At 55.6% G+C, this 25,043-nt stretch overlaps 1 protein-coding gene across 3 annotated transcripts in view; it reads right to left on the bottom strand.

The window, feature by feature from the left end:
- Positions 1–25,043, bottom strand: part of CACNA1A (calcium voltage-gated channel subunit alpha1 A) — a 289,195-nt gene that overhangs the window by 19,498 nt on the left and 244,654 nt on the right. For all 3 annotated transcript variants that reach the window (XM_036032406.1, XM_036032405.1, XM_036032407.1), the window contains exons 28-39: positions 23,167–23,266; positions 21,359–21,519; positions 19,544–19,681; positions 17,851–18,052; positions 16,597–16,761; positions 14,210–14,320; positions 9,988–10,071; positions 7,141–7,146; positions 2,645–2,761; positions 2,427–2,492; positions 2,130–2,245; positions 663–813 (exon numbers count right to left, since the gene is read on the bottom strand). In XM_036032406.1, the coding sequence (XP_035888299.1) occupies positions 663–813; positions 2,130–2,245; positions 2,427–2,492; positions 2,645–2,761; positions 7,141–7,146; positions 9,988–10,071; positions 14,210–14,320; positions 16,597–16,761; positions 17,851–18,052; positions 19,544–19,681; positions 21,359–21,519; positions 23,167–23,266 (1,417 nt within the window). The remainder of the gene's footprint in view (positions 1–662; positions 814–2,129; positions 2,246–2,426; positions 2,493–2,644; positions 2,762–7,140; positions 7,147–9,987; positions 10,072–14,209; positions 14,321–16,596; positions 16,762–17,850; positions 18,053–19,543; positions 19,682–21,358; positions 21,520–23,166; positions 23,267–25,043) is intronic.

Below are 25,043 nucleotides of genomic sequence, written 5' to 3'. Positions count from 1 at the left end.
TCGACTGCTCCCGGGAGGGCAGAGGACAGAGGGGGGCAGCGGCGAGGCCTCCAGTGCGAGGGAGAGAGCAGGCGGGAAGGGCGGGCAGCTACCGTGGCTCCTGATCTCTCTCTCGAACCTCTTTCCATCTATCTGTCCATCCACTTTTTTTTCTTTTCTAGTTCTTGGTTTCAATCTCCTGCAGTGTTTCCTACCCTTGGGTCCTATGAGGGTTCTCCTCCCAGCAAACTAGGCTTTTACTGTAGCGCTGCGACAGGGGTCCGGGGACCAGCTCGCAGCCCCTGTAGGTTTGCCCTCAGGATCTTCTGCGGGTCTCAGGTGAGGGAGATCCTCACCCCCGCCCCCCGCAAGGGGCGTCTGACAACGTTTGGAGACACTTTCGGTTGTCACAACTGGACGGGTAGTGGGCACGTGCTACCGGCATCTAGTGGGCGGGGCCTAGGGACAGCGTTAAACCACCTGCCATGCGCAGAGCGGCGCCCACCGCGGAGAAGGACCCAGCCTGAGCGTGGGCAGGGCTGAGGGTGGGAAGCCCTGGCTAACCTGGTCACAGGCTGGTGCAGGGGAGCCTGGGAAGGAGCACGGTCCCATTCTGGAGAAACCCACACCTCTAAGAGAGAGCCAGTTCTAGGGAGCCCACCACCACATGTCCAGAGACTCACCAGAAACGAGCAGAGGAAGATGAAGGAAACGAAGTAAAAATAAGCAAATTCATTGCCACACTCGGGAGTAAGGATGCCGGAGTTTTTATCACACGGTTTCCCACTGAGGCAGGAAAGCATGATGTTGTGCCAAGCCTCCCCGGTGGCACTCCTGGGGACAGAGAGGGGGCGTCAGGGACCCGCGCACCCAGCCCTGGACACCAGCGCTGACCAGGGAGGCACAGCCCGAGGTTAAGCACTTGGGCTGTGGAGCTGGAGTCCCAGGTAAGTCACCTCTTTTCTCTGGGAGCTCAGGGAGGGGATTCTTCTTGGCTGTGCATTAAAATCCATTGGGGGGAAGTCCTTTAAAAAATGCTGATGCCACTGCCTTACTGTCTCAGACTTGGATTCAGTTGGTGTGGGTGGGGCCTGAGGACACAGGTGTGTTTAAAAGACTTCCCTCCCCCCAAGTATTCATCTTCGTTTACTACTTCCTCCCTAGATAACTCTGATCCAGGCATGCTGGGCTCCTCTGGGTTCTGCAACTCGCCAGTCAAGCTTTAGCCCCAGGGCCTTTGCACTTGCTGCAGCTCCACCTGGACTGCCCTTCCCAGGAGAGCCACAGGGCTCCCTCCCTCGCCTGTTTCTCTCAGATGTCACCCCCTCCCAGGAGGCACCACCTACCAGCCCTCTGTTCCTCTTTTGTTGTTGTGAAATGAGAAAAATTTTTTTATTGTGGCAAAACATACATAACATAAAACCGAGTATTTAAGCCCTGAATAGCGTGTGATTCAATGGCAGTCGGCAGTCCCAGTGCTGTGTGGCCTCCACCACGGCCCTCCTCCAGCACCTGCTCACCGTCCAGCGGGAAGCCTTGGGCCTGTGGAACACTAACTCCCCGCCCTCTGCGCTCCCAGCCCCTAGCAGCCTCTGCCCCACTTTTTTTCCTTTATGCGTTTGCCCATTTTCGGTACCTTGTGTAAGTACAACCAGACGTTGTTTGTTCTGTTCCTTCATCTCCCCCCTTAACCTTAACCTGTATCTCCTTCCAGTGTCCTCTGTGATTTGATTCCCCCACAGGAATGTAAGTTTCCAGATGGCAGAGAATGTTGTCTCTTTCTTCTTTGTACCTACAGCAGTGCCTGGCACACAGTAGGTGCTCAGTAAAGCTCCCGTGAGTGAAAGAAGGAAGTCCAACATGCAACCAGGGTTAAGATCAAGCCTCGGAGTCTATCAGCCTCCGTTTCCTCATCTGTTAGGTGGGGCTGCCGAGAATCCCCATCTCCCAGGACGGTTGTCGGGAGGCGATGAGAAAAGGCTTGAGAACGCCTTTCATGTGTGGGTCCCACAGCCTTCAGCAATGGCTCTCCCAGGGTTCCTGAGTCCCCCATGCCCACCTACGCCTCAAGGACACAGAGGGCTGGGGACACGCCCCCACCGGACCCTCCCCTACCGGTGGAGAAGGTGGAAAGCACAGCCCCCTCTCACCGGAAGAGAAGCATAAGGGCCTGGAAGAAGGTCCGGAAGTTGTTGTGCTCAGTGATTTGGAAGTCATCTTCATCACTATCCTCGTCCTCCACATCGATGCCGATGTTGCCAAACACCTGGGGGTTGAAGAGTGATGACCAGGGACAGATGTGCCCCTCAGTGGCTCCAGGGAACCCTGATCAATGCCCACGTCTGCCCCTCTGAAGCAGGCTCCCCTGACCCGACTCTGCCTGCGGGCAGTGGTCCTCTTTGGGTGGCTCTGGGAACACAGTGGGTGGGGGGGTGGCTGGCACTCACCTGCATCCCGATGATGGCGTAGATGAAGAAAAGCATGGCGATCAGCAGACAGACATATGGCAGCGCCTGGTGGGAAGAAAGTCAGACGGGAGCCCTGCAGGCGCACTTGCGGCAGGCAGGCGGGCACTGCCAGCCTCCCTTCCGGCTTCCACTGGAGTGGGGGTGGGTGGGGCCTGGGGCGGCTTTCCCGCTCAGCCATGGGCAGGGCGGGGGCTCACCTTGAACGACTGCACAAAGGTCCAGAGAAGGATCCGGATGGTGTAACCCTGACGGAGGAGTTTGATGAGCCGGGCAGCTCGGAAGAGGCGGAGGAAGCTCAGGTTGATGAAGTTATTCTGGGGAAATGCAGAAAGAAGGGGTGACCGTCCACCCACCCCCGGGACTTAGAGCCATCACCACTCACAGAGGACCCTACATGAAGCCAACCAACAGGAGAAGCAAGCCAGACCCCAAATAAGGAGGGAGAGGAGAGAAAGCACTATTAATGCAGTGGTGCAGAGGAAAAACTTGTAAAAGGGACGAGGTGGGGGTGGGGAGAGGGTGGGAAGGAGGGAAACGGCATCAACTCAAAAAGCGTAAGCCCTCCCAGCCAGCCCCACCAGCAAAGGGAGGGGAAAGGAAAGGGAGGAGAAATGAACAGGGTGGGCGGGGTGGGGAAGAAATAACAAAAGAACAAGGTAAAGAAAATATATCCAAATCATCCAATCAGGAAAAAAATCGAGATGGTTTTTGTTTCTCCCAACAACCAAATGCACTGAGACGATAGGACACAAGCAGGTCAAGCTGCCGAATCCATCACACGGGTGCGATGCACAGACACCAGGGCAGGGTGGGGGCACACACTCAGGCCTGGCGGGCGTGTGCGGGTTCCGAGGGCATGTTACGCCCTGGGCCAGAAATGCATCTGTCATGGGACTCGCCGGGCACCCTGCCCTGCCCTGCCGAGCGGCCCACCCGCTCCTGCCCGCCCTGACCTCGCCCCACGGCCAAGAGGACTCTAGCCAATTGGAGAAATGGAAGAGCATCTTTTCTTACCCCCTTGGCGAGCGGGCATGGGGAGGACGGGAGGGAGCTGGGGCTGTTCGGCTGCAGGGCGAGTCCTCGCTGCCCGCTGAGTCGGAGAAGATGCATTTGGGGCCCTTTTCCCCCCTCAGGGATGGCTTCTCAGCTTCTGGGGCTGGGTGGAGTAGCACGGGACCAGGCCTGCAGGAGGCAGGAAGTACGCAGCGCCCGTGGGTGGGTGAGCTGGCCGTCAGCCCAGGCCCACCAAGGGGCTGGTGCTGGGGGCGGGGAGGTAGGCCGTCCCTGCCCCCAGGACCTCCCTGGGTGGCCCCTGCCTCTACTCAAAACCCCTATCTAGTTACTGCTTTTACCTCCTCCCGCCCAAGCCAAACCTGGGCCCTGACAGCAGGGGGTGGGGCAGGCGGGAGAGCCAGCCAGGGAAGGTGGGTCTGGCCGGTCATTCCGTGACTGGAGCCTCAGGGGGCACTGGTGGGAGACGAGGTGCTAGAAGTCACAAACAGACCAAACCCGGTCACCTGGTCGACAAAGCTATCTTGTTGGGCCCAAGCAGTTTTTTAATTAAGATTGGTTGCCATTGTTTAAAAAAAAATCAGATTTCCCCTCCAAATCTGGCTTTCTGGAAACCCTCAATCTGCTTCTGGCTACAGTTCGCTGGGGCGCAGGTGCGGCTGCACGCCTGGAAGCGGGCCATGTGCCCTCTAGGCTGCCAAAGGCCCATGTTCTAGAAGCGGCACCTGCTTCCCTGGCTTGTGGCACCTTGCTGGCCCCCAGAGGCAGCGGGGGTTGGAGATCCCTGCCTCTGCTCTTCCGTCACCCAGTTGTGTGTGTGTGGGGGGAGGCAGAGAGGCCTTCCCCGGACCATGCCCTACAGGACTTGGAAGACATTGGGACACAGGCATGGAGCAAGATCTAAACTGGCCTAGCCCTCACCCGCAAATGGCATGGGGATGACCATACAGGTTGCCCCAACAGTCACAGCACCCCTTTGGGTCTCAAAAGTTTTGGCAACGAATTATACAGGCATCTTCTGTGAGGTTCCTAGGGCTGTCCAGCTACCAGGTCTGTGTCCTGCTCCACCTCTGGCCTGGGGGCTGAGGCAGTGATGGGGACTCAGGGGATTTCTGGGGCTGGCAAGATGCCTCTGGGTTTGCTGGCGAAGTCTGGGACACTCTCTGGGTCCCATCAGTTGGCCCCTATGTCTCTAGGATGGGAGAGGGCACTGGAAGATCCTGCCCTGACCCTATCAGGCTAGATCATCAAGACAATGTCCCAAGCTCCTTGAATAAGCCCCTAAACCCAGCTGAGTAGGAGAGTCACACTCTGTGCCCTACTGCCCTGCCTTCCAGCCTGGCCTGGCCACCTAGCTCCACTGGGGATGGTGCTGATGGCTCAGGTGTCCCCGGCCTTCTCCCATCCGTCCCAGAGTACAAGCCATCCCTTCCTGGGGTGGGTACATAACATGTGGACTCGGCTGAGCATGCAGAGGCGGGGGGCCCTGGAAGCAGCCTTGGGGCTCGGGCTGGAGCGGGGGGCGCCTGTCACCATGCAGGAGAAGCAAGGGGGTCTCGCAGGGAGACTCATGCAGAGAGCATGCTGCCCTTCTTGGGACCGGGGGAGAGGGGAGACACACAGGGAGAGTGGAGATGAGAGAGGTCTGGGTGGCGGGGCAGCGGAGGTGCAGGTCTGCCCTAACCACCCCTCCACCTCGTCCCAGGTCTGCGTCAAGTCCTTCAAGGGCTCACAGAACTTCCGGCCACTTCCCTCTTCCTAGCTTCCATCCTTCCGTCCACAGGCCACAAGGAGCAGCTGTCCTCTCCTCCGACCCTGCCCTGTGCGTCCAGGCTCTAGGGTGCTCAGGGCTGGGTGCAGACCCCGAAAGGCCGGCTGTGTTCAGGGGCACGAGTGCTCAGGACACGGGAACCACCCAGCCAAGAGCTCCAGTGAAGTCCTGCCATTTGCAGGAAACCCTGCCACCTCCAGCCCAGAACTGGCGTCGGCTCCAGACCCACGGCCACCTGCAGGCTGGACTCCTTCCAGTGTGTCCTTAAAGGCACCTTGAACGCTCGAATGCTTCCCCAGCCCGGCCCTCCTCTGGCATCCCTAACGTCCTCTCCTGGGGCAGGCCAGGCTCAAGTCCCTCCAGGTCCCTCTCTCGCCCACAGCCCATCCTGGGTGCTGGAGAGGCCCTTGCTCAGACAGCCAGTCCTCTGCTGGCCTCCTCCACGTCCCTCGCTGAGATTCCTGGTGCCCGCCTCCAGCCCAGGTCTCTGCCAAACTGCTCCAGCCTCTGCAGGTAGTGACCTTGTCTAATCACACTTCTGATCTCGACTCCCCTGCCCTAAGCCTTCTGAGGCTCCCACAAGGCCCCAGGGGCCTGCCCCTGTACTTCCTCTGGGTCAGCCTTCCTCTGCTCTTCACTCCAGCCACACCCCCTCCCTTGCACATGCAACCCCTGCATACTCTCTTCTGCCACTGGACCTTGGCATGTGCTGTCTTGGGCCTTGAAAGCACTTTTCCCCTTCTCCACCTGGTCAACACTGCTCTTCCTTCAGTTTGCAGCAGTTACCATTCAAGTGGGTCTGAGGGGTGACTCGACCAATGCCTGCCTCCCCACATGACGGCAGGTGAGGGGGCAGTGGTGGTGTGTGCTGTCCACCTCTCCACCAGGGGCACAGCACCAGGGCTTGTTATGTGTTTGGTGAATGAGTGAGAGTACCACCAGCAGGGGAGGAACCTGGTGCAATGAGGCCATTGGGGGTCCTTCAAGGGGGCTCAGGGTGGGAGGGAAAGAGGCAGATGGGATTTAACAGAGTAAGAGGTGTGCAAGAGCGCAAGGAGTTGAATGTGTGAGGAGAGGTGGAGACAGTGTATGCTGGGGTGGGGTGTGGGCGCAGGTGTGCACAGTACTTGGACATAAGAGGAGAGGGACAGTGTGTGCGTGTGTGTGTAGCAGGGAGTGGGGGCCAGGTATGGAGCCAGAGAGAGAAGAGGGCATGTGTGTGTAGAGATTGTGTGTGTGTGCAGCGCCGGGCTTCGGAAGAGGGCCTTGGTGGCCAGCCCATCAGGAAGCAGTCAGGCCCCGGCCTCAGCCGTCCTGAGCTTCCCTAGCCTGAGAGTCTTTGACTGCATGCGGCTGCCTCACAGACCTCCTGCATCAGACTCGGACCTCTGTCTCTGGTGGTCGAGCCCAAGGAGCTCGAGGGCTCAGAATGGGGTCCGGGATGGGTGGAGCTTCCCTGGGGCTCAGGCTCCACAGGGCTGAATACGGAGCAGGAGTGATGTGAGGGCCACTGAGGGCTCCGAGTGTCAGGTGTGTGTAAGCAGTGGGGCAGGAGACCCGGCCAGCTGACTTGTCCCGGCAAACCCATCCTTTTCTCTGCAAAAGATGCAAACCAAGGAAACAGAAAACCCAGATTCAGAACCCAGTGAAAACAATGAGAGAGAGAGAGAGAGAGAGAGAGAGAGGCAGAAAGAGAGAGAGAGAACAGAGAGGCTCTGTAGGAATGAGGGGGGGGTCTGTTGGGGTTGGAGAGAGGGACAGACAGAAGGGAGAGAGGGACAGACAGACGGGGGAGGGGCGTGCGTCAGGCATTCCCAGTCAGAAAGCCCAGGGCATGACGTGCAATGCTGATGCGAGATGCGTTCACAGTTAATGTAAGGCATTTAGACTTCAGAAAGAAGTAAGACCAACCGGATTCTAGATGCAGATGTTGAAGATGGAGGGGGAGCGGGCGGGCGGGGGCAGTTGGGGAGGCGTGTTCAGCGTTTTTTAGGTTGATTTGTAACCAGTGCCAAAAAACCAATGGGTTTCGGTTCCCCAGGCGGGGAGTGGGGGTGGTGGCGGCGGGTTGGGAGATAGTCATTGGTGTATGAACACACAGACCACGTCATGGATGAACAAATGAATTTCATAGTGCATTTTGATTGGATGAGTTTTTCAGACGGCGTTGTGCCAATATACAGTTTAAAGAGCAGGCATGAAAAGAGACAAGACAAGAAACACAGTCATTATCCATCGCACGCAGGGCAAACCCACATCACCCCGCCACGCGTGGGCAGCAGCTGAGGCCCAGCAGGTCTCACGCTGTCTCCCCCACAGCCCTGGGCACTCGCCCTCCCGCAGGTCTGGCTCCTCCTGCCTCAGACCAAATGGGCTTACCTGGGAGGCAGGAAGGGATGACCGAGGGCTCCTGGCCTGGCAGGGCAGGCCTCCCCCACTCCAGGTTGGGAGTTGATCATTCTTAAAAGGGTCCAAATCCCCACCCTCTAGCTTTCCCTCCACATGATTCTAATTCAGGGCCAGGGGGCTGGCTAACAAACTAAAAGTCCAAGTAATCCACGGTAATAGTAGCAATAGCAATAGCCATGCCATCACGTAGGAATTACTTATTTTCTGGTAGGTTCTGTGCCAAGCACTTCACATGGATGGCTCTGACCCGTTAAAAGTTGCCCTTTCTCCTTAGACTATCGGCTCCACGGGGCAGGCAGTCTTGTACGTTTTGATTGGTTCGCTGCTCTGTCTCCAGCACCTACAGTAACGATGGGCAGCCCGCAGGTGCTCAGCACATGCTTACTGAATGCACGAGTGAGTGTGAGGCTTGCCAGGGCCTCATGGGGGTGGTTGTGGAGACTATCCCTACGTACAGGTCCAGAAGAGGCAACACCATTGCCTGAAGTCCAACAGCTCATTGGGAGGGCTGACCGGCCACTGTGCAGTCCTGATGTCCCTGAATCGGACTCCCTGCCCCACCCTCCTGGCCTCTCCTGGCGGGCTGTTGGGCTCCAGCCCTATGGATCCCTTACGGGCAACTGGAGGCTATAACCAGCTTCCTCCACCTGCCTTACTGGGGTGGCCAGGCCACTCCTTCCAAGCTCTCGACCCAGAGGGACGTTGCCTCAGAGCTGTCTGTCTAGACCTCAGCTGGATGGCAAGGTGTTCTGACCGCCAGCTGGAGCTCAGACCTCTTAGAAACTTAGGACAAAGATGAGGTCTGGGTTCCGGACCTCTGCCAGAGGACAGTGGCCAGGTGGGCGCACCCCAAAAGGGACAGAGCCCAGGGGGGCATGGTCTCTCCAGAGTAAAGTGCCAGGGGTGGGAGGTGGGAAGGAGAACTTCTGTGTGGCTCCCGAGCCCTGGGAGCCTTCCGGGATGGAGAGTGGGCCAATTGATCCCTTTCGTCTGGGGGTTCAAAGAGGGGCACCCAGGAACACCAATGTGCCCTCAGCAGTCACCAGCCCTGGTTCTGTAAACCCCGGCAGGTGCCTCACTTCCCTGAGCACTGAGCCTCAGTTTCCTCACCCACGAAATGGTGCAACACCCTCTTCCTTGGGCACTGCCCACCCAGGCCTAGTGTCTGCTCCTTTCTGCCTGTTGTGAGCATGCCCCTGGGGCCTGGGCCTTCCGGCTCCCTGCGGGCTGGGCCTGGTGGATGAGGGGCTGGCAGGAGACGGGGCGAGGAGAGGCAGGCTGGGGTATTTCTCCCCAAGTGCTCCTTCCGGCATTGGCCCTTCTCGGTTAGGGGCTCTGTTTCTCCAGGTCCACAGCGACCACTGGGTGGCCCCTCCCCAATCCAGCTCAGGTTCCCTGCTCACTTCAACACCTGGGCAGGTAACAGCTCCCCGCAGTGGCTGGGTTTGGGACATCTTCCCGCCTCCTCCACGAGTGGTCTTTGCTTTCCCATTCCCATCAGTTGAACCCTCTGAGGGAATTCCCTTGTGTGCTGAGCCATAGATGGATACTGTGAGCTAATCCATGCAAAACGCTTGGCACAGGGCCTGGCAGACAGCAAATGCCCCGTTCTGCCGGCATCATTATTTTTATTGCTATTATTACGGGGTGCACGCCACACCTGGCCCTTGGCTCTGACACACTCTGCCCTTTTGCTCGCTCTTTGAGAATCTCCCACCCTCCCCTCAACCTCCCAAGGGCCCCCAAGCCTGGGTTCACTGGCAAGCGGCCAAGGAGGGGGTCTTGAACAGGAGTTCTGGGGCCCTGAGTCTTTAAGAGAAGACAGGATAATGTGGGGGTGCAGAGACCCCGACATGGGAACCCCTTGAGTCTGGGGATAGGGAAGGCTCTGGGAGTGGTGTCCCTTTGTTGGCCCAAGGACCGAGGTCCCTCCTGCCCAGGGACCCGAAGTTGTTCATTCAGGCAGAACGCACTTGAAGCTGGTTCTCCCTGGGCCTCCAACACTGTGTGGGGTTGGTGTGGGGCTCAGCTTTGGATTCTCTAAGGGTCTCAGTTCTCTCGATGCGCCCAGCCATACGGCTGATTCATAAGTCAGCGATGCAGGGGAGTTTGAGCTGCAGTGCTGGCCCCACGGCCATGGCTTTGGGCACCCCCGTCTTCTCAAATTGCCCTCCTGAGGGGCCACCCTTGCCTCTGGGGGCCCTGCTTCTCCCTCTCTGCTCATGCTCAAGTCCTGGCAAGAGCCAGCTGTGCCTGTTGGGACCCGCTGCTTCTGGATGACCTCTGCCCTGTCTCCCCACTCCCCTCCCAGCCAGGAGTTGCCCAGAAATAAGTCAATGGGAAACTTACCCCAAACTCAGTCACGAGGATGTCGGTAATGCTGCCCAGAACAGTCACAAAGTCGAAGATGTTCCAGGCATCACGGAAATAATTCTAGAACGGACCCATAGGACAGAGATGCCAACACAGGACTCCGTGCCTGGCCCCCTCCATGGCCAGCCCGGGGCACAGCTGGCTATCAGCTCAAGTGTCTGGGACAGTCTCGGTCATTTAAGTAGCGAAATGCTACTGAGGGGGTTCCTCTGAGTCCCCCTTACCCAGAACTCCAGGCCTGCCACTGGCTCACCTGGCCTGAGGGGGCCTGGCCTCCAGGTCCCTCTTCAGCTCTGCTGGGGAGAAGACCCTCAGAAGCAAGGATTATCCCCCGTTTTACATAAGGCAACAAGAGTGAAGTTGCTCACCTGCCTGGTAGGCGAGCAGCATGGAAGTGAAAGGTGAGGATCTGACCCCAACTGGGACTTTGAGTCCCGAGTCTATGTTTAGGACCCTACTGAATTAGGACTGTGTTTATAGCACCCTCCCAAAGGGAGCGGCCACTGGGTTCACATCCCAGCTCTGCTATTGTCCAGCTGTGTGACTGTGGCCTAGTGACTTAATCTCTCTGGGTCTCTACTTCCTCTGGAGAAGGGGAATAGTAACAAGGGTGCAGAGGCCTTCTAGGCACATGCCAGGCTGCTGGTCTTGGCCCGCTAGTGATTAAATGGGACCGTGTGTCTAGTTCCAGTTGGGGGGGCTGTGAGCAGAGGCAATGCCAGTCACTTCCGGGCCAGTGCAGGACCTCTGGAGCTCTCTTAACCCTGGCAGCATCCCAGGCAGGGCTGCTCCAAGTCTGGGTCCCTGAGTGGCGACAGGCAGAGAGCCTACCTGCTGAGTGTCAACGAAATCTTTGTTGACTGAAGCAACAGAGGTGAGGAGGTTGTTTCTGTAGTTAACTTGTTAGGTCCTGACTGACACATCCCTGGGCTGGCTGCTGGCTCAACTGGGACATACAGGTGCAGTGCACTGTTGTTAGAATATGGAAATACTCCCCATGCTGTGAGCCCACACGGAGCACTACCCCTGCCTGGACCTAAGGGTCTGGCTTAGACGGCTCTCCCTTCACGGCTCGTTGGGCCCCATGCCAAACACAGGCCTCCCCAGCATCCTCACAAAGCAGAAGCCGGGGTGTTCGGAGTGCTTAGCTCCTCCCCCAGGGGTCTGATCCTGTAGCAGCCCATCTGCACGGAGATGGGCCCAGACTTAGGAGCTGTGCTTCTCAGGATCCAGTTCTTTCAGCACGTGTGAGTTAAACGTCCTGAGTTGGACTCTGTGGGCCTTGGCGCCCTCTTCTGGGAGGTAGGGGTATAACAGCAATCAGATAAAAGTCTGAGTGGGGGATTTGGTATGCAGTAGGTGCTCAACAGATGGATGTTGTTTTACAATTACCTAATAGCAATTCAGGTTCCACCGGCACTTGTAGTGCTTTAGCAGGTGCTGCTGGGTCCCTGTTCATACCCCCTCATATTCTGACCGTGTACCTTTGTTACTCTGCCCAGGGGCTTTCTCAGGAGGCATATTTGCTGGGGGAATTAACAGCTCCCCTGGGAGTAGCCCTTTACTATGGCTGATGGGCAACTGAGGGGTAAATATCCCAGCTTCCTCCTCTGTGACTGGGATGAGGCTGATGTGCTCTCTGCTGCCTCCTCGAGGTTCCCAGCAAAACTGAGCCCAGTTGCCCACTGGAAAATGGCTTCATTAAGACCTAGTACTGGATACCTTCTGCCCCGCCTCACCCTCCATCTTCCCTACCAAGATTCCTGGGGTCACCTCTCAGAGGAATTCTTTCCAGTCAGTCCTTGTCTCAGGTTCTGCTTCTGGGGGAACCCCAACGAAGACAACTTTCCAGGTGTATAGCCACAGGCCTCAAGCCCCTGGACTACAAGGCTTCCCCTTACGGCCTAAATTTCACAGGGGAACTTGGGGCTTCATCTAAAACTGAAGGGGGAGGTGCTGTGCAGGCCCCTGTGGGAACATCAGGGGTGGGGAAGATGGAGCCCCAGCACCTGGCCGGAGACCGATGAGTAACGGGAAGCCACCTGCCACGGCTGCACTGGCAGGGCTGCTGCCACTCTCGTTTCGTAGAGGTGGACACAGTAGCAGAGAGGCCAAACGCCTGCTTGTGGCCACACAGCAGAAAGGGGTTGAGGCAGGGTTCGCACCCAGGTATGGCTCCCTCAGAGCCCAGGCTCTTCCCCATGCGCATTCTGTGACCTGACCCGGTGGCATTCCCGGGATGGAAATGCTCAGTTGGTGCCTCTGACCTGTCTTCAGGGTGCTTCCCCTGCCTGGCTGGTGCTCGGTGCAGGGTCCGACGGCCTGGGCCGGACCCTGGGCTCCCCGGAGGTATTCATTCGAAATACAGATTCCGGGGTTCCCACCTGGCCAAATGGATCAGAATTTCTGTGGGTGGGTCTGGGGCATGATTCAATTAAAAAAAAAATCTCCCCAAGCACTTCTGCTAGGTAGTAAAGCTGGGAGCCACTGGGCTGAGGGTGAAAGGCGGGGTGATGAGCGTCACTGTCACCCTTCCTGGCATTCGCCGTGTGGTCACTGCGCCCAGGCTGCAGGCTCAGTCCCCGGACACAAACAGCGTTTGTGTTCAGAGTTTGCAAGAGCTCTGCCAAGAAGAAAGGCAGAGGTGGGCCCTTCTCGGGATGGAGAGGTGAGGTGACAGAGCCTGGATGTGACTTGAATCCAGGTCTCTCTGGTGCCAAAGCCGATGCCCTTTACCACTTCGGGATGCCAAGGTGAGAGCTGGCTCCACCCCCTGAGGCCCAGGCTGAGACCCCGAGCTGTGGGTCCTTCTCTTCAGAGAGACAGGCTAACGGGGTCAAGAGAAAAGACACCCTGTTTCAAGTCTCAGCTCGGACACTCCCTAGGGACCTTCTTGAGGTCACTGCAACTTAATTCATTAAGTTCGGGCCTTCTACACCTTTTTCTTTTTTTGCACTGTGACCTTCCTTGACCATCTGGGAAGATCTTCTGAGGGTAAGCTTTATAAGTGCTGAAAAAAAAATACCCAGGATTGCAAGGATGCCAGTTATATTGAAATATGATGATCAAGCCCTGGCTGGTGTGGCTCACTGGACTGAGAGTCGGCCTGCAAATCAAAGGGTCACCAGTTTGACTCCCAGTCAGGGCACATGCCTGGGTTGTGGGCCAGGTCCCCAGTAGGGGGCGTGCAAGAGGCAACAACACATTGATGTTTCTCTCCCTCTCTCCCTCTCTTCCCCTCTCGAAAAATAAATAAATACAATCTTTTAAAAAGTTAAAAAAAGAAATACGATGATCAAAATATTTTTAAATGGTGATCTAATGATGAATGCACTTCTTCATTGACACACTAAATAAGTTCTAGCTGTAGATTTGATGACCACCAGCATTTTGAAGCAACGATGAGTGCAAACTGAATTTTGAGGTCCCTGCAACCTTTGTAATGCACTAGGGGAATATCTGATTATCATCAGTGACACAGATTGTATTGTTAATACTGCAGGGGTTTGTTCTCTGCCTCCAGGGTGGAAGGGAATGCTCAAGTCCAGTTAGCCGCTGGCAAAATATAAAGATGTAATTTTTTTCACACGTAATTTCATAGACCCTCCAGTCCACAATCCACAGAGCCCCTTGGGGGACAGTGGCCTCAGGTTAAGACCACTGGCATTACTGGGAGAGGAAATCAAGTGAGTGTGTTCTAAGCTGCATTTAAAAAAAAGAAAAAAGGGAATGGAATCTGGCAGAACAGACAACTTCAGAACTCAGGGCACGCAGAAAGAGTGAACACTGATTGCATGAAACTCATTTCGGTGTCTAGATGCGCGTCTGCACGTCGGGCTCCACTGGAGCATGGATTTCTCCCTGTGGACTGCAGTTAGAGCAGTGTGGACGCCACGGACTCAGCCTGTCTGGGTCTCAGTTTCCTTATTCCTAAAACAAACGACTCGCCGGGTCATTTCGGGGGAGGGCTGAGTGAGCACATGCCTTGCACACAGTGATAGTCAACACGTGTCGGGATCGCCGGGGTCACTAGGCGAGCACAAGAACGTCTAGGTGGAGTCTGCAGGTGTTGGAGGGATGTTCAAGCCACCACTGGGGTCGGGGGGCTTGGGGCCAGGTGGGTAGACCGCCGCCCAGCACCCCGTGCCCTTCCGGGCTTCCTCCCTCCACACAGCTCCGGCCCCAAGGCTGTACTTACCAGAATCCCGAAAGCCATGACTTTCAGCAGACATTCCAGAGAGAAGAGGGAGGTGAAGACGATGTTGAATACCCTCAGCGCATTTTCATAAGCCAGGGAGGCTCCGTAGAACTAGAGTAGGAAGAGGAAAGGCGTTGAGCTCAGTGGGCCACAGGGTCTGCGGAGCTGGCTGTGTGTCTGTTCTAGCCCAGGAGCCAGGATTTGCACTTGAGGTCCCTGTTGACACCCTGTGGGGCCAACTCCCCACGTCAGATCAAAACAAAGAAAACAGAAACTCCTTTCTGGAACCCTGTCTTAGATCCTGGGACAGCCTGGCAGCCTGGGGCTTGTAAGGATGCCTAAGGCAGGCGCCGAGCTCTCCGAAGTACTTTCTTTGTTTTCCCAGATCACTCTTTTTTTCTTTTCAATGACTTATTTACTTATTTTTAGAGAGAGGAGAAGGGAGGGAGAAAGAGAGGCAGAGAAACATCAATGGGCTGCCTCTCACACGTACCCCAACCAGGACCAGGTCCGAAATCCAGACAAGAGCCCTCACTGGGAATTGAACTGGTGGCCCTCTGCTTCGAGGGACAATGTCCAACCAACTGAGCCATGCTGGCCAGGGCCCAGATCTGCCTTTTAATTCCTTCCCGCACCCTCCCCAGACCAGCGTTTACAACACTTCCAAAGAGTTTCCCCGCCTCCCTTCTAGGTGATCACCTGCCCCAGAGGCAACTGTTCTTCTGACTCCATGAAATATCCTTGACCAAACTGCTTAATCGGACTCGCATCTCTAACCATTAGACCCAAGTACCAGGTCACAGAAAGCACGGCAGACGGAGGAAGAAGCCACAGGGACCCCCTGGGAAGAAGGCACCCAGGCTGGAACCGTTTTCATTTGGCTTGTCTGGCTTCCTCCAAAAGTCAAGAGTGTGAAAAAAAAAAAAAAGGTATGGATGGGGAGGGCAGAGATTGAACAGACAAAAACTGGAGGCCATGTGTAGCCTTTTAGATCTTGGCTCAAAAAATAACTTGCTGTAAAAGACATTTTGGGGACAATTCAATATGGATCTTAGAGAATTATCACTCATCTTGTCAAGCTTAAGAGTCTGTAGAAAAATGTTCTCATTTTAAAGAGGGGGGACGGGGTGGCGGGGTGGCGAGTGCACACGGGACGGGAGAAGGGGGGAGAGCACACGGGGGAGGGGGGGCCGGTGAGTGCGTGCACCGGGACGGGGGCGAGCATAGTTTGGAACTAGACAGAGGTGCTGGCCGCACAGCACAGGGAATGTACTAAATGTCACTGAACTGTACGTTCAGAAATGGCACATATACATTATGTTATATATGTTTTACCTCAATTTTTTAAAATGAGAGAAAAGAGATGAAGGTAGCAAAGTGTTTCAGATGGGTGACGACGGACGATGAGACCGGGTGTCCGTGAGGGCCTGGGCCGCAGGGTGCGGGTTGGAAAGGCAGAGTCCCAGGCCCACCCAGACCTGCCGAGCCAGCACCTGCTTTAACTGGGTGTCCAGATGAACCAGCTCTCTCCTGTTGGTTTGAAACTGTTCATCATGACAGTAAAAAAGAAAAAAGAACTTGCTTCTGGAGAAGGGCTTTCGAGGGAAAGCAGGCTCTGCTTCTTCACCAAACATTTGCAGCTCAGCTTATGAGTGTTCTGAACCAGGGAAAACGCCCTGATGTCTTTGCTCGAACCTTCTCCTCCAACCCTCCCGTCCCACCGTCCCACCGGGGGAGGAAGGCGCCGTTTCCAACAGAAACATCGCCGTCTTGTTGACAGGGAAACTGGGCCCTGAAGGCATGGGTCACTGCAGTGGCTCAACAGTGAGACGGAGGGCTGTGCGGGACTTGAACCCAGATCTGTGGTCTCCACAGCGTGAGTTGAGAGGTCCTGCCCTCTTCACGCTGAGGAGGCTCAAGGCCCTGAGGGTGCCTGTCCCTCTCCCCTCACTTCGCTCATCAGACACTGACCAAGGGCCCTTGCTACCTCCGAGCCAGACCCTCGCCGAACCTTAGGGATTCAGGGGTGACCAGGACATGTCTGGCCCCTTGGAGCCCGCAGGCTGTTGGGGGGCACTGTCGGGCAGCCCACACTGACAGGAGGGCTGTGAGATGACTGCACGGTGCTGGGAAAGATGGCCACCTGGTGCTGTCTTGGGAGATCAGGGAAGGCTTCCTGTAGGAAGGGCTGTGTGGGTGATGCTGGAAGGAGCCAGCCAGAGTGGTGGGAACTGTGTCAGGCAGCAGGAACAGCTGGAGCAAAGGCTGGGCAGTAACAGTGTGGTCTGCCTGTAACCTCACAGCAGATGGTTCCGTTTTGCTGGAGGAGGGCAGGCATGAGGGGCAGGGATGCGGGGAGGGCAGGGCAACAGGGCCAGGGGGCTCACCTTCATCATGAGTACGATGGTGTTGAGGGCGATCATGGCCATGATGGTGTACTCGAAGGGTGGGGACACCACGAACTGCCACATTCGGTACTGGAAGCTCTGCTTGTTCTGGGGCATGTGTCGGGTCAGAGGTTTGGCGCTGATGGCAAAGTCGATGCAGGCCCTCTGTGCAAGAGAGGCCGGTGGTGTGAGTGCCAGAGGAGGAGCGGCCGGACACTGAGCACCCTCCATCCGACTCAGCCCAGCTCTCCGGCACGTCCTGCCTCCAGTGAGGACCTCTGAGCCCCCACAAGCTCACCACAATGGCTCTCTCCTCCCAACTGCTATGGCTCCTTAAGAAGTTACCGTCTGCCAGAATTGGTGCTGACGTGTCCTCCATTATCTCATGGAAACCCCTTAGCAAACATGGGAAGTGGGCACTATTAATAGCCCCACTTTGCAGATGAGGAAAATAGAGGCTCAGAGAGGTTAAGCCACTTGCCTGAGGTGGTACAGCTGTTAAGTGGGACAAACTCAAATTTAAACTGAAGTTTCACTTTGGAGCCTAACCATTCTTTCCTCCTGGGCACTTTGCTTCTCCTCTTCCTGGAGGTGGGGAGAGTGCAGTTGCAGTTATGCTGTCTTGGGGTGAACAGAGTAGAGGAAGGATACATTCTAGATCCTCCACCTAGCTTGGATGAGGCTAGAAGGACAAAGGACTGAGTCTGTACACTCTGGTGTCCTGGGTTTTCATTCATAAACACACTCCCTGGGGGGCATTATACTTCCCTGTTTCACTGACATCACATGTGGACACGTGCTTCATTCAGGCTAAAGAAATGTGAGCAGAGGTGACTTGTGTCACTTCTGGGCACAAGCCTCAAGAGGTGGATAGTGGTTTGCCATATATACTTTCTTTTTTACCTGAAATGTCTCAGAGGGGACCAGGGTAATGATGACATAGATCAAAGCAACTTGGACATGCAAGGTAAGCAAGAAATCACTCCCTTTATGGCTATCTGGCACAAAGATCCTGGGGATGCTTGTTACTGCAGCATAACCTAGTCTAAATGGACTGACACATACAACTGTCTGATGTTATTTTCCTCTGAAAACCACAGGAAGGGCTGCCCTGAAGACTGGGTGCTGCCTGGAGAATGCTGGTGTTCCCTCCCCACAGGCCCCCAGAAGCTGGTTTCTCCGTGTGTGTGTATGTGAGGAGGCAGGGTGGGGCATGCCCATTTTTAGATGGGGGATGCAACTGGAAAGCGGCACCTCATTTTTCTCCAGGCTGTATTCCTCCATCATCTTGTCCCCCTGCTCCTGGAAGGTGATGATGATCAAGGCCACAAAGATATTGACGAAGAAGAAGGGGAACACGACAAAGTAGACGACGTAGAAGATGGACATCTCCATGCGGTACCCGGGGCTGGGACCCTGGTTCTCGAAGGTGGCGTCCACCGAGTGCTTGAGAACCCTTGGAGGACCAGGGTGGGGACGGGAGGCAGGTGGGACAAGGGAACAGGAATGGAGAGCCATATTAAGAGAAAATGGACAAGAAATAAAAGTAACCCCTTTTTCTGACTTCCGTTACCATGGTTACTGTTCCCACCTCCTCAGTCTGCGAGGAGTGTCAACAACGTCAGTTACTTTTACCACCATGTCCTGTGAGCCTGTTACATGCCAGAAAGATGTTCCACGGTTTACTTCTCTTCCCAGCATCGCTCTTAGGGAGGTTCTTACTGGCTCCATTTTGCACACAAGGAAACTAAGGTTCAGCAGTTTACAGTGACTCGCCGAAGAGATTGCCCACCCAGATGTGGCTGAGCTGAGACCTGACAGCAGGTCTGTGCTGGTTTCAAATGGGAGTGCAGGTCGTGGAGGCAGGCGTGTGCATGTGTGTGTGTGTGTGTGTCTAAGTGCAGGGGGTGGCGGCAGCTCGGCAGGGACAGTGGGACACGCCTGAGAGTGCACGCGTGAACAGCTGCCCCGTCCGGGTGCAAAGGTTGTGCACCGCTCCAGGGCGCTGTCGGAGGTGCTGCCGCTCATGCTGCAGACATGAGATCTGTGCGTTCGTGATGACAACTTTCTGGCAGGTGGCCATAAACTGTCTTATTTGAGCAAAATCATTAAGAATATTGCAAATGATTTTCTGACAGATGGAAGTGAAGTCTGTTGAGGAAAGGGTATCTTTAAAATTTTCACCCAAAGGTGCCTTCTGGCCTAGCACTGGCCCTGTGCGTGTGGGTACTGAGCGTGTGGGTGGGGGAGGAGAGATGTGCAGCTGGGCAAGCTCGCTGAGAGGACGCAGCAGGAGAGGATGCTGGGGAATCGACGCAGCTGTCAGCCTGGCATTTCCAAGGCCTCCAGGGCGAGACCTGGAGGAGGGTGAGGGCAGTGGGGCCAACATCCTCAATTATCAGGGTAAGTAGTATTTTACTGTGATGTTTCAATACATAAAAATGAACATCCCAAAGACCATGATGAACAACCTATCAGACTTTTAAGTAAAGACAGGGTCCGACTCCGCACTCACACGGTTCAGCCTCACCCGCCTTGCTCCGGGCCCGGCCCTCTCTCTGGGAGGCAGTGGTCCCACAGCCCCTGCGGGAGGTCTGCGTTCTCCAGCACAGAAAGGGTTAAGGAGACGTGCTTGCTTGTGTGTGGGGCCCTTCAGTAAATTAGAAACAGTGCCCCCTGTGGGAGGTTCTGGGGGATGCAGCCCCGGCCACTCAGGGCCTGGCGAACTAAGCGAGGGCTGGAGCCTGCCCCTACAAGCCCAACTGCCGGTGGAGGTTGATGGCTTGGTGGCAGCCCCTCGGGCCTCTAGCAGGGACCCATCCTGGGAAGTCAGGAGCAAGCCACCCCCTCCAGGGCTTTCTCAGCACTGGGGTCTCAGACCCTTTCCTCGCCCGCTCCCTGGGGCCCCCGAGCCCCTCCAGGGGGGCTCCCTGGCCAGGCCGCTTACTGTGGCCAGCCTTCTCCCGTGGACACGGTGAAGAGGGTCAGCAGGGCCCACAGCACGTTGTCGTAATGGAACTCATACTTCTTCCACTCTCGGTCCCGGGCCTTCACCTCGTTCTTCTCATAGAGCAGGTACTTGCCCCTGCCACGGAAAGCGGGCGTTAGTGGGAGGAGGAAGGGGCTCCGGGCTCTTCTCTTTGGCTCCTGCAGACGGCCAGGGGGCAGAGGGGCCCATGGGCCCACACTCCCTCTCCGTAGCTGGGGAGGCAGCACCCCCTCCATTTCTCCCCGGAGGGCATGTGCGTCCACATGGAGACAAACCCACGGATGGTGCCTGCGACCGGGGTCGCAGTGGTCTCCAGTGGGAGAGCTGACTCAGAGTCCTGTGCTCTCCTCCCCCTGAAGACTTCTAGGCTTAAGGGGGGAGCCTCTGATTTGGGGGGAGCTGTAAGAGCAGGGAGAGAGGCACATTTCTGGGTTCGTCAGGCCAAAGGGGGCGATGGCTGGTGCTTTCAAGGGCAGGAGTCAGAGCTGAGCTCCAGGCTCCCGCCAAATGCCCAGGATCCTCCCAGCCCTGGAACGGGCCACCAAAGTAACCACAGGCTCAGGTTGCTGCTGGCAGCAATGGCAACATTCACAAGCGCTGGGCTCCATGAAAGGCTCAGCGCCTTCCTGAGCTGAGTTCAGAGCTTCCCACTGGCAGGGTGACCCCAAGTGGAGGGACTTCAGGTCCATAGCCCCTTACCCACAATTCCAAAGTCCAGAAAGTTCTGAAAACCAAACACTTCTCTCTCAACTCAGAGGTGGGCAAGTTCAAGCACACAGACCAACATCGACCAGTGTCTGTACAGCCCACAGACTAAGAATAGTTTTGTTTTTTTTAAAACATCTTCAGTGGTGGACATTTTTTCTTTGCATTTGGAGAGACAGGAAGAAGGAGAGAGAAACATCACGTGAGAGACACATCGACCAGATGCCTTCCATACATGCCCAGACCAGGCATCAAACCTGCAGCTGGATATGTGCCCTGACTGGGGATCGAACCCGCAACCTTTTGATGATGCTCCAACCAACCGAACACACTGGCCAGGGCTTTCTTTACATTTTTACATGGTTGAAAACAAATCATTCATGACAAGTAAAAATTACATAAAATTCACATTTTAGTTCCCAGAACTGAGAGTTTTATCAGAACGCAGCCACGCGCATTCCATCACCTACCGTCTCTGGCTGCGTGTGAGCCGTGTGGCGGCACCGAGCGGCCGGAACGGAGCCCGTCTGACCCACACGGCCCGAACACTGACAGAGCCTGCCCACCTCTGATCTCACTTGTCTGGCAACAAACTTCACCCAACTGGACACGAGGCTCTTGACTCTTGTTATTTATCCCACTTGGTGCAAATAGCCACACATGTCCCAGCAGAAATGCCGTGTGTGAGTGCAGGGCTGCTCTGGACACAGCTGAGGGTGTTACGTCCTCTGTGGGGCAGGCAGCCTACACCTTTCTACAAGCTTAAAATATTCTGATTTTGAAACACATCTGCCTGTAAAGGCTTCAAATAAGGGAATGTGGATATGTACTAACACCCCCCACTTGACAAAGCTGGTGACGGAAAAGTGAAGCAACTAGTTTATGGCTCATCCCAAACTGGTGGGCGGAGACTTAAGCTCCCAGATGGTTCTCCCTTCTACTCCAGATTCAAGCTGGAAGCAACCGGGTCACTCCGCATGCCTACCGTGGCGGCTCCCTGGCCTAAGACTGGTGCCTCTGCTCCCCCGGCCCGCTCCCGTGGGGGCCCCTGGGAGAGGGGAGACCCACCGACAGTCTTTCTCAAACTCCTTGGACTCGTCGGTGCAGTGGAAGAACTTCCCCTTGAACAGCTGCACGGCCACCACGGCAAAGATGAACATGAACAGCATGTAGACAATGAGGATGTTGAAGACGTTCTTGAGAGAATTCACCACACAGTCAAACACAGCCTGGTGGGTGGGGGTGAGAGAGGGCGTGAGGGGCCGGGCCTGCCTGGCCTCCGCCTCCAGCAGCCCGCCGCACCAGAGCGTTGTCATTATCCCCACTTTACAGGCCAGGACGGGAGCCACGCTAAGGCCACGCGGTTCTGAGAGGCACGTGCTGGGGCCGGACCCAGTCCTGAGAGTCTGCTCACCTGAAGCACCGGCCCCACCCCGGCTCCGAGTCTCTCCTTGGAACAGGAAGGCAGGCCCTCAGTGGGGGTGATTTCCTGTAAATTTTGTGTCCCCGCCTCCCGCCACGCCCTGTCCCTCATCGCTTGGAGCTCTGCTCTCCTCCCTCCTGTCCCCTGAGCAGCCGGGGGCACTCTGGACTTGAGAGATGACTCCCTGTGCCCAGGAGATTCTTCTGCCCTGGGCAAGACGGAACCCTCCATCGACCCCCAGAGAAGGTGGGGTCCTGATCTGGAATGTACCTCACCCTCTTCTGCTTCTTACTGCACTGGGTACTAACCATGAGTGGGCACCCCGGATCCCTGAACCTGCTGGAATTAAAGGCGAACTTTGCCAGCTTTCCCCGGGGGAGAGCGTGCGTAGCTCTCACGGGGCTTTCAAAGGGGGCTGTGACCCAGGAAATGGCAAAGAACCATTGACCTGGATACTGCTGGAATTCCACTTTCATATCCAAAAGGCAGCCAAATTTCATCTCTTTTCACATTCCTCAGCACATTAGCATTCACATCAATACTTCCAAAACACGAGCGGGGGGCACACCCCTGGTGAGAGCAGACGTATTCTTAGGTCCTGCAGGAGCCCAGCGCTGAGGACCACTGAGGCACGTGGTAACAGTTATTCCCAGTCCAATTCTCTTTCAGTGAAGGGGAAGAAAGTCCTCCTTTCTGCTACTGTGTCCATGCCAGACACTGACACTCTCCTTTCGCCCAAGGAAGAGCGCACCCGTCCGTGCTGCACGCCTTTGTCAGGCTGTGTTTGGCTGGGTTTTGACAGCATTTTCTTACTCTTTCTTTTTAAATGGATATTTAATTTTAATTCCTGTTAACAGTGGGTTCTGGTTTTCCAATTTGAGAAACTGGAGATAGCATTTTCTTTTAAAATAAATTCACTTAAGTAAAAAACAGCGCTTTAAAGAAACATTCAGTAAGAGATAAAGCCCTAAGTGGAGCAGAAATTGAAAACATGTGCTCAAATGACCACATTTCACTTCATTTCATTTCATTCCTTCATTTTTGGAATAAACTTCTGGGCAGTGCTGTTTCATATTTTGGAACAGCAGATTGGAGCCCAGAACAGGTAGATCAGAAGTCAAAGGTTACGTGGGACCAGAAACCTAGTGTGCTGCTCCCCAGGTTAGGGTTGTTCCCTGTTTTATCCACGTGATGCCTCCGTGTGGGTTAGGAAATGGGATTCCGACCTTGCAGGAGACATTTTCTCTAATGGAAAATTGTCATAATATGTAGATTTCGTTAGGTGCACTTTACTGCCATCTGCGGGAAACGTGTGGTAGCACACATCCCATGTATCTGTAGGACGGCTGTGATGTTATCAGCCCCTCTTTCAACGCAGTATTCTTGAGCAGTGGGCAACCTGCCCCACTGCACCCAGCAACCCGGCCGGGCCTCCCGAGTGCCCCAATCTCACCTTGAGCTTTGGCAACCGCTTGATGGTTTTAAGAGGTCGTAGCACCCGGAGGACACGGAGAGATTTGATTGTGTTGATGTCCTTTCCTTTGCTATTGCCACTGTGGAAGGATGTTAGGGTGGGGAGGAGGGAAGAGAAGGAACGGAGGTCAGGCTGGTGGTGGGTGGCCCACAGGTCCGCAGGACCCCACCCTTGGAGTCTGGGCTGAGCCTGGCACAGCCCGTCCTTGCTGGGGAAGAGGGCCCAGCTGCCCGTTTGGGCTCGGGAGCCAGCGCGCAGACGGCCTTTTGTGGTTCTGGGGTCGGGGCCTGTTGAAGTGTCTCCACCATCTTTCTGGGCCCGAGCGGCTGGCTGCCCGCTGTGTTCTCTCTCTGGAGGGGCCCTTGGTGAGCTTTCACAAAATAAGGTTTTTTTCCACCCTTCCAACAGGATTCAGGAAATGCTTAAGGCAGCCCTTGAACCAACACATCCCTGCACCCACCCGCCACTATTCGCTGAGTCCACAGGAGTGGAAAGAACCAGAATATCAGGTGCCTCATTCTCCCAGGGGCTCTTTGCCCACCTTTGTCAGACAGCTGCATGGAGGCTCGGCGCACGGGTCTGGGTCTTAGCAGTGCAGACCCGGAGCGCCAGGGCACCCTTAGCCAGCCAGGACTCAGCCCCGCAAGAGGGGGGCATTGGGTGTGGCCACTGAGGCTTGTGGTGAATGGTACATACCAGCCACCCAATGGTGCAAGCCAGAAACCCAAGATCACGTTCAACTTCCTGCCCTCCACCCCCAGTGGGTCACCTTCCAAAACATCTCCATCATCTGTCCCTGGCTTCGGTTGGACCCCCATTACCCATTTCCCACTTCCGCCTCCACTCCCTGACTCTTCCTGCATCTATTTTGCACTCAGTGGCCAAAGCCAATGACTACGTCTGTCTCCCACTCAGAATCCTTCCGGAGCATCTGATTCCTAAAAGTGTGGCATTCCAGGCTCTTTGAAACCTAAGCCAGCTTACCTTGACCTTTGCATTCCCATCAACTGCTGCACATCCCAAACCCCAGCCACTCTTGTGCCGCGGTCTGCTTTTGCACAGACTGTCCCCACTGCTGGCGATGCCCTCCCTGCACTTCTCCATCTCAGGAGCACACGGCCAAAGTCACTATTATGTCAGGGCACACGCCCCTTCATCCGACAACCTCCCTGACTGCCTCTGGCTTCTGCCAGACCCGAGTGCTGTTTCAGGTTCATCTTTCTGTTTTTGCTTTTGGCGTTAGACAGAAAACCTCTCAAAGGCTTAAACTGTGATTTATTCTTCTATGTGTTCATTTCCCGTTTAATCTTGGTTTTTGTCCCAGTGCCCAGCAAACACCTGGTCTGCGGTCTCAGGACACATGTGAGTGGATTCAGATCAGAGGTCCTCGGCGGGGGTGTCGGCCTCCCAGCAAGCATCGTCCTGTAGTTGCCTCCCGGACCACGGCAGAGCTCTTCCAGAGTCCCCCACCGCAGCATGTCTGGGTATCCAGGCGCAGAGACATAATTCTCCACACCATTTGCCTTTTTAGAGCTCCCTCTCTCATTTTTTTCCAGGGAATAAAGAGAACTGGACATTAGTTATGCTCCAGGATTCAGCAGGCTGAACATGTGTTTTCTCTTTTAAACCAAAGTCACTATTATCTCAAGGCTGTGCCCCCACAGTCTGAGACACAGTTTAGGAGAGTCACTGAGATAATTTCAGACAGAACAGGGACACAGTTAAATAACTGTATCATGCAGAAAAATAGTTATTTCTTCTTCAAGTATCTTTCAGGTCTCCTGCTTTGGTCAGAGAGAAAGCCTCCAGTTTGTGCTCTAGATCCGTGAATACCTTCTTGTCGCTCATAGACAGCT

Source organism: Phyllostomus discolor, chromosome 8, assembly GCF_004126475.2.
Source record: "Phyllostomus discolor isolate MPI-MPIP mPhyDis1 chromosome 8, mPhyDis1.pri.v3, whole genome shotgun sequence".
NCBI lineage: Eukaryota > Metazoa > Chordata > Mammalia > Chiroptera > Phyllostomidae > Phyllostomus > Phyllostomus discolor.
This window is presented reverse-complemented; position numbering and strand designations above follow the sequence as displayed.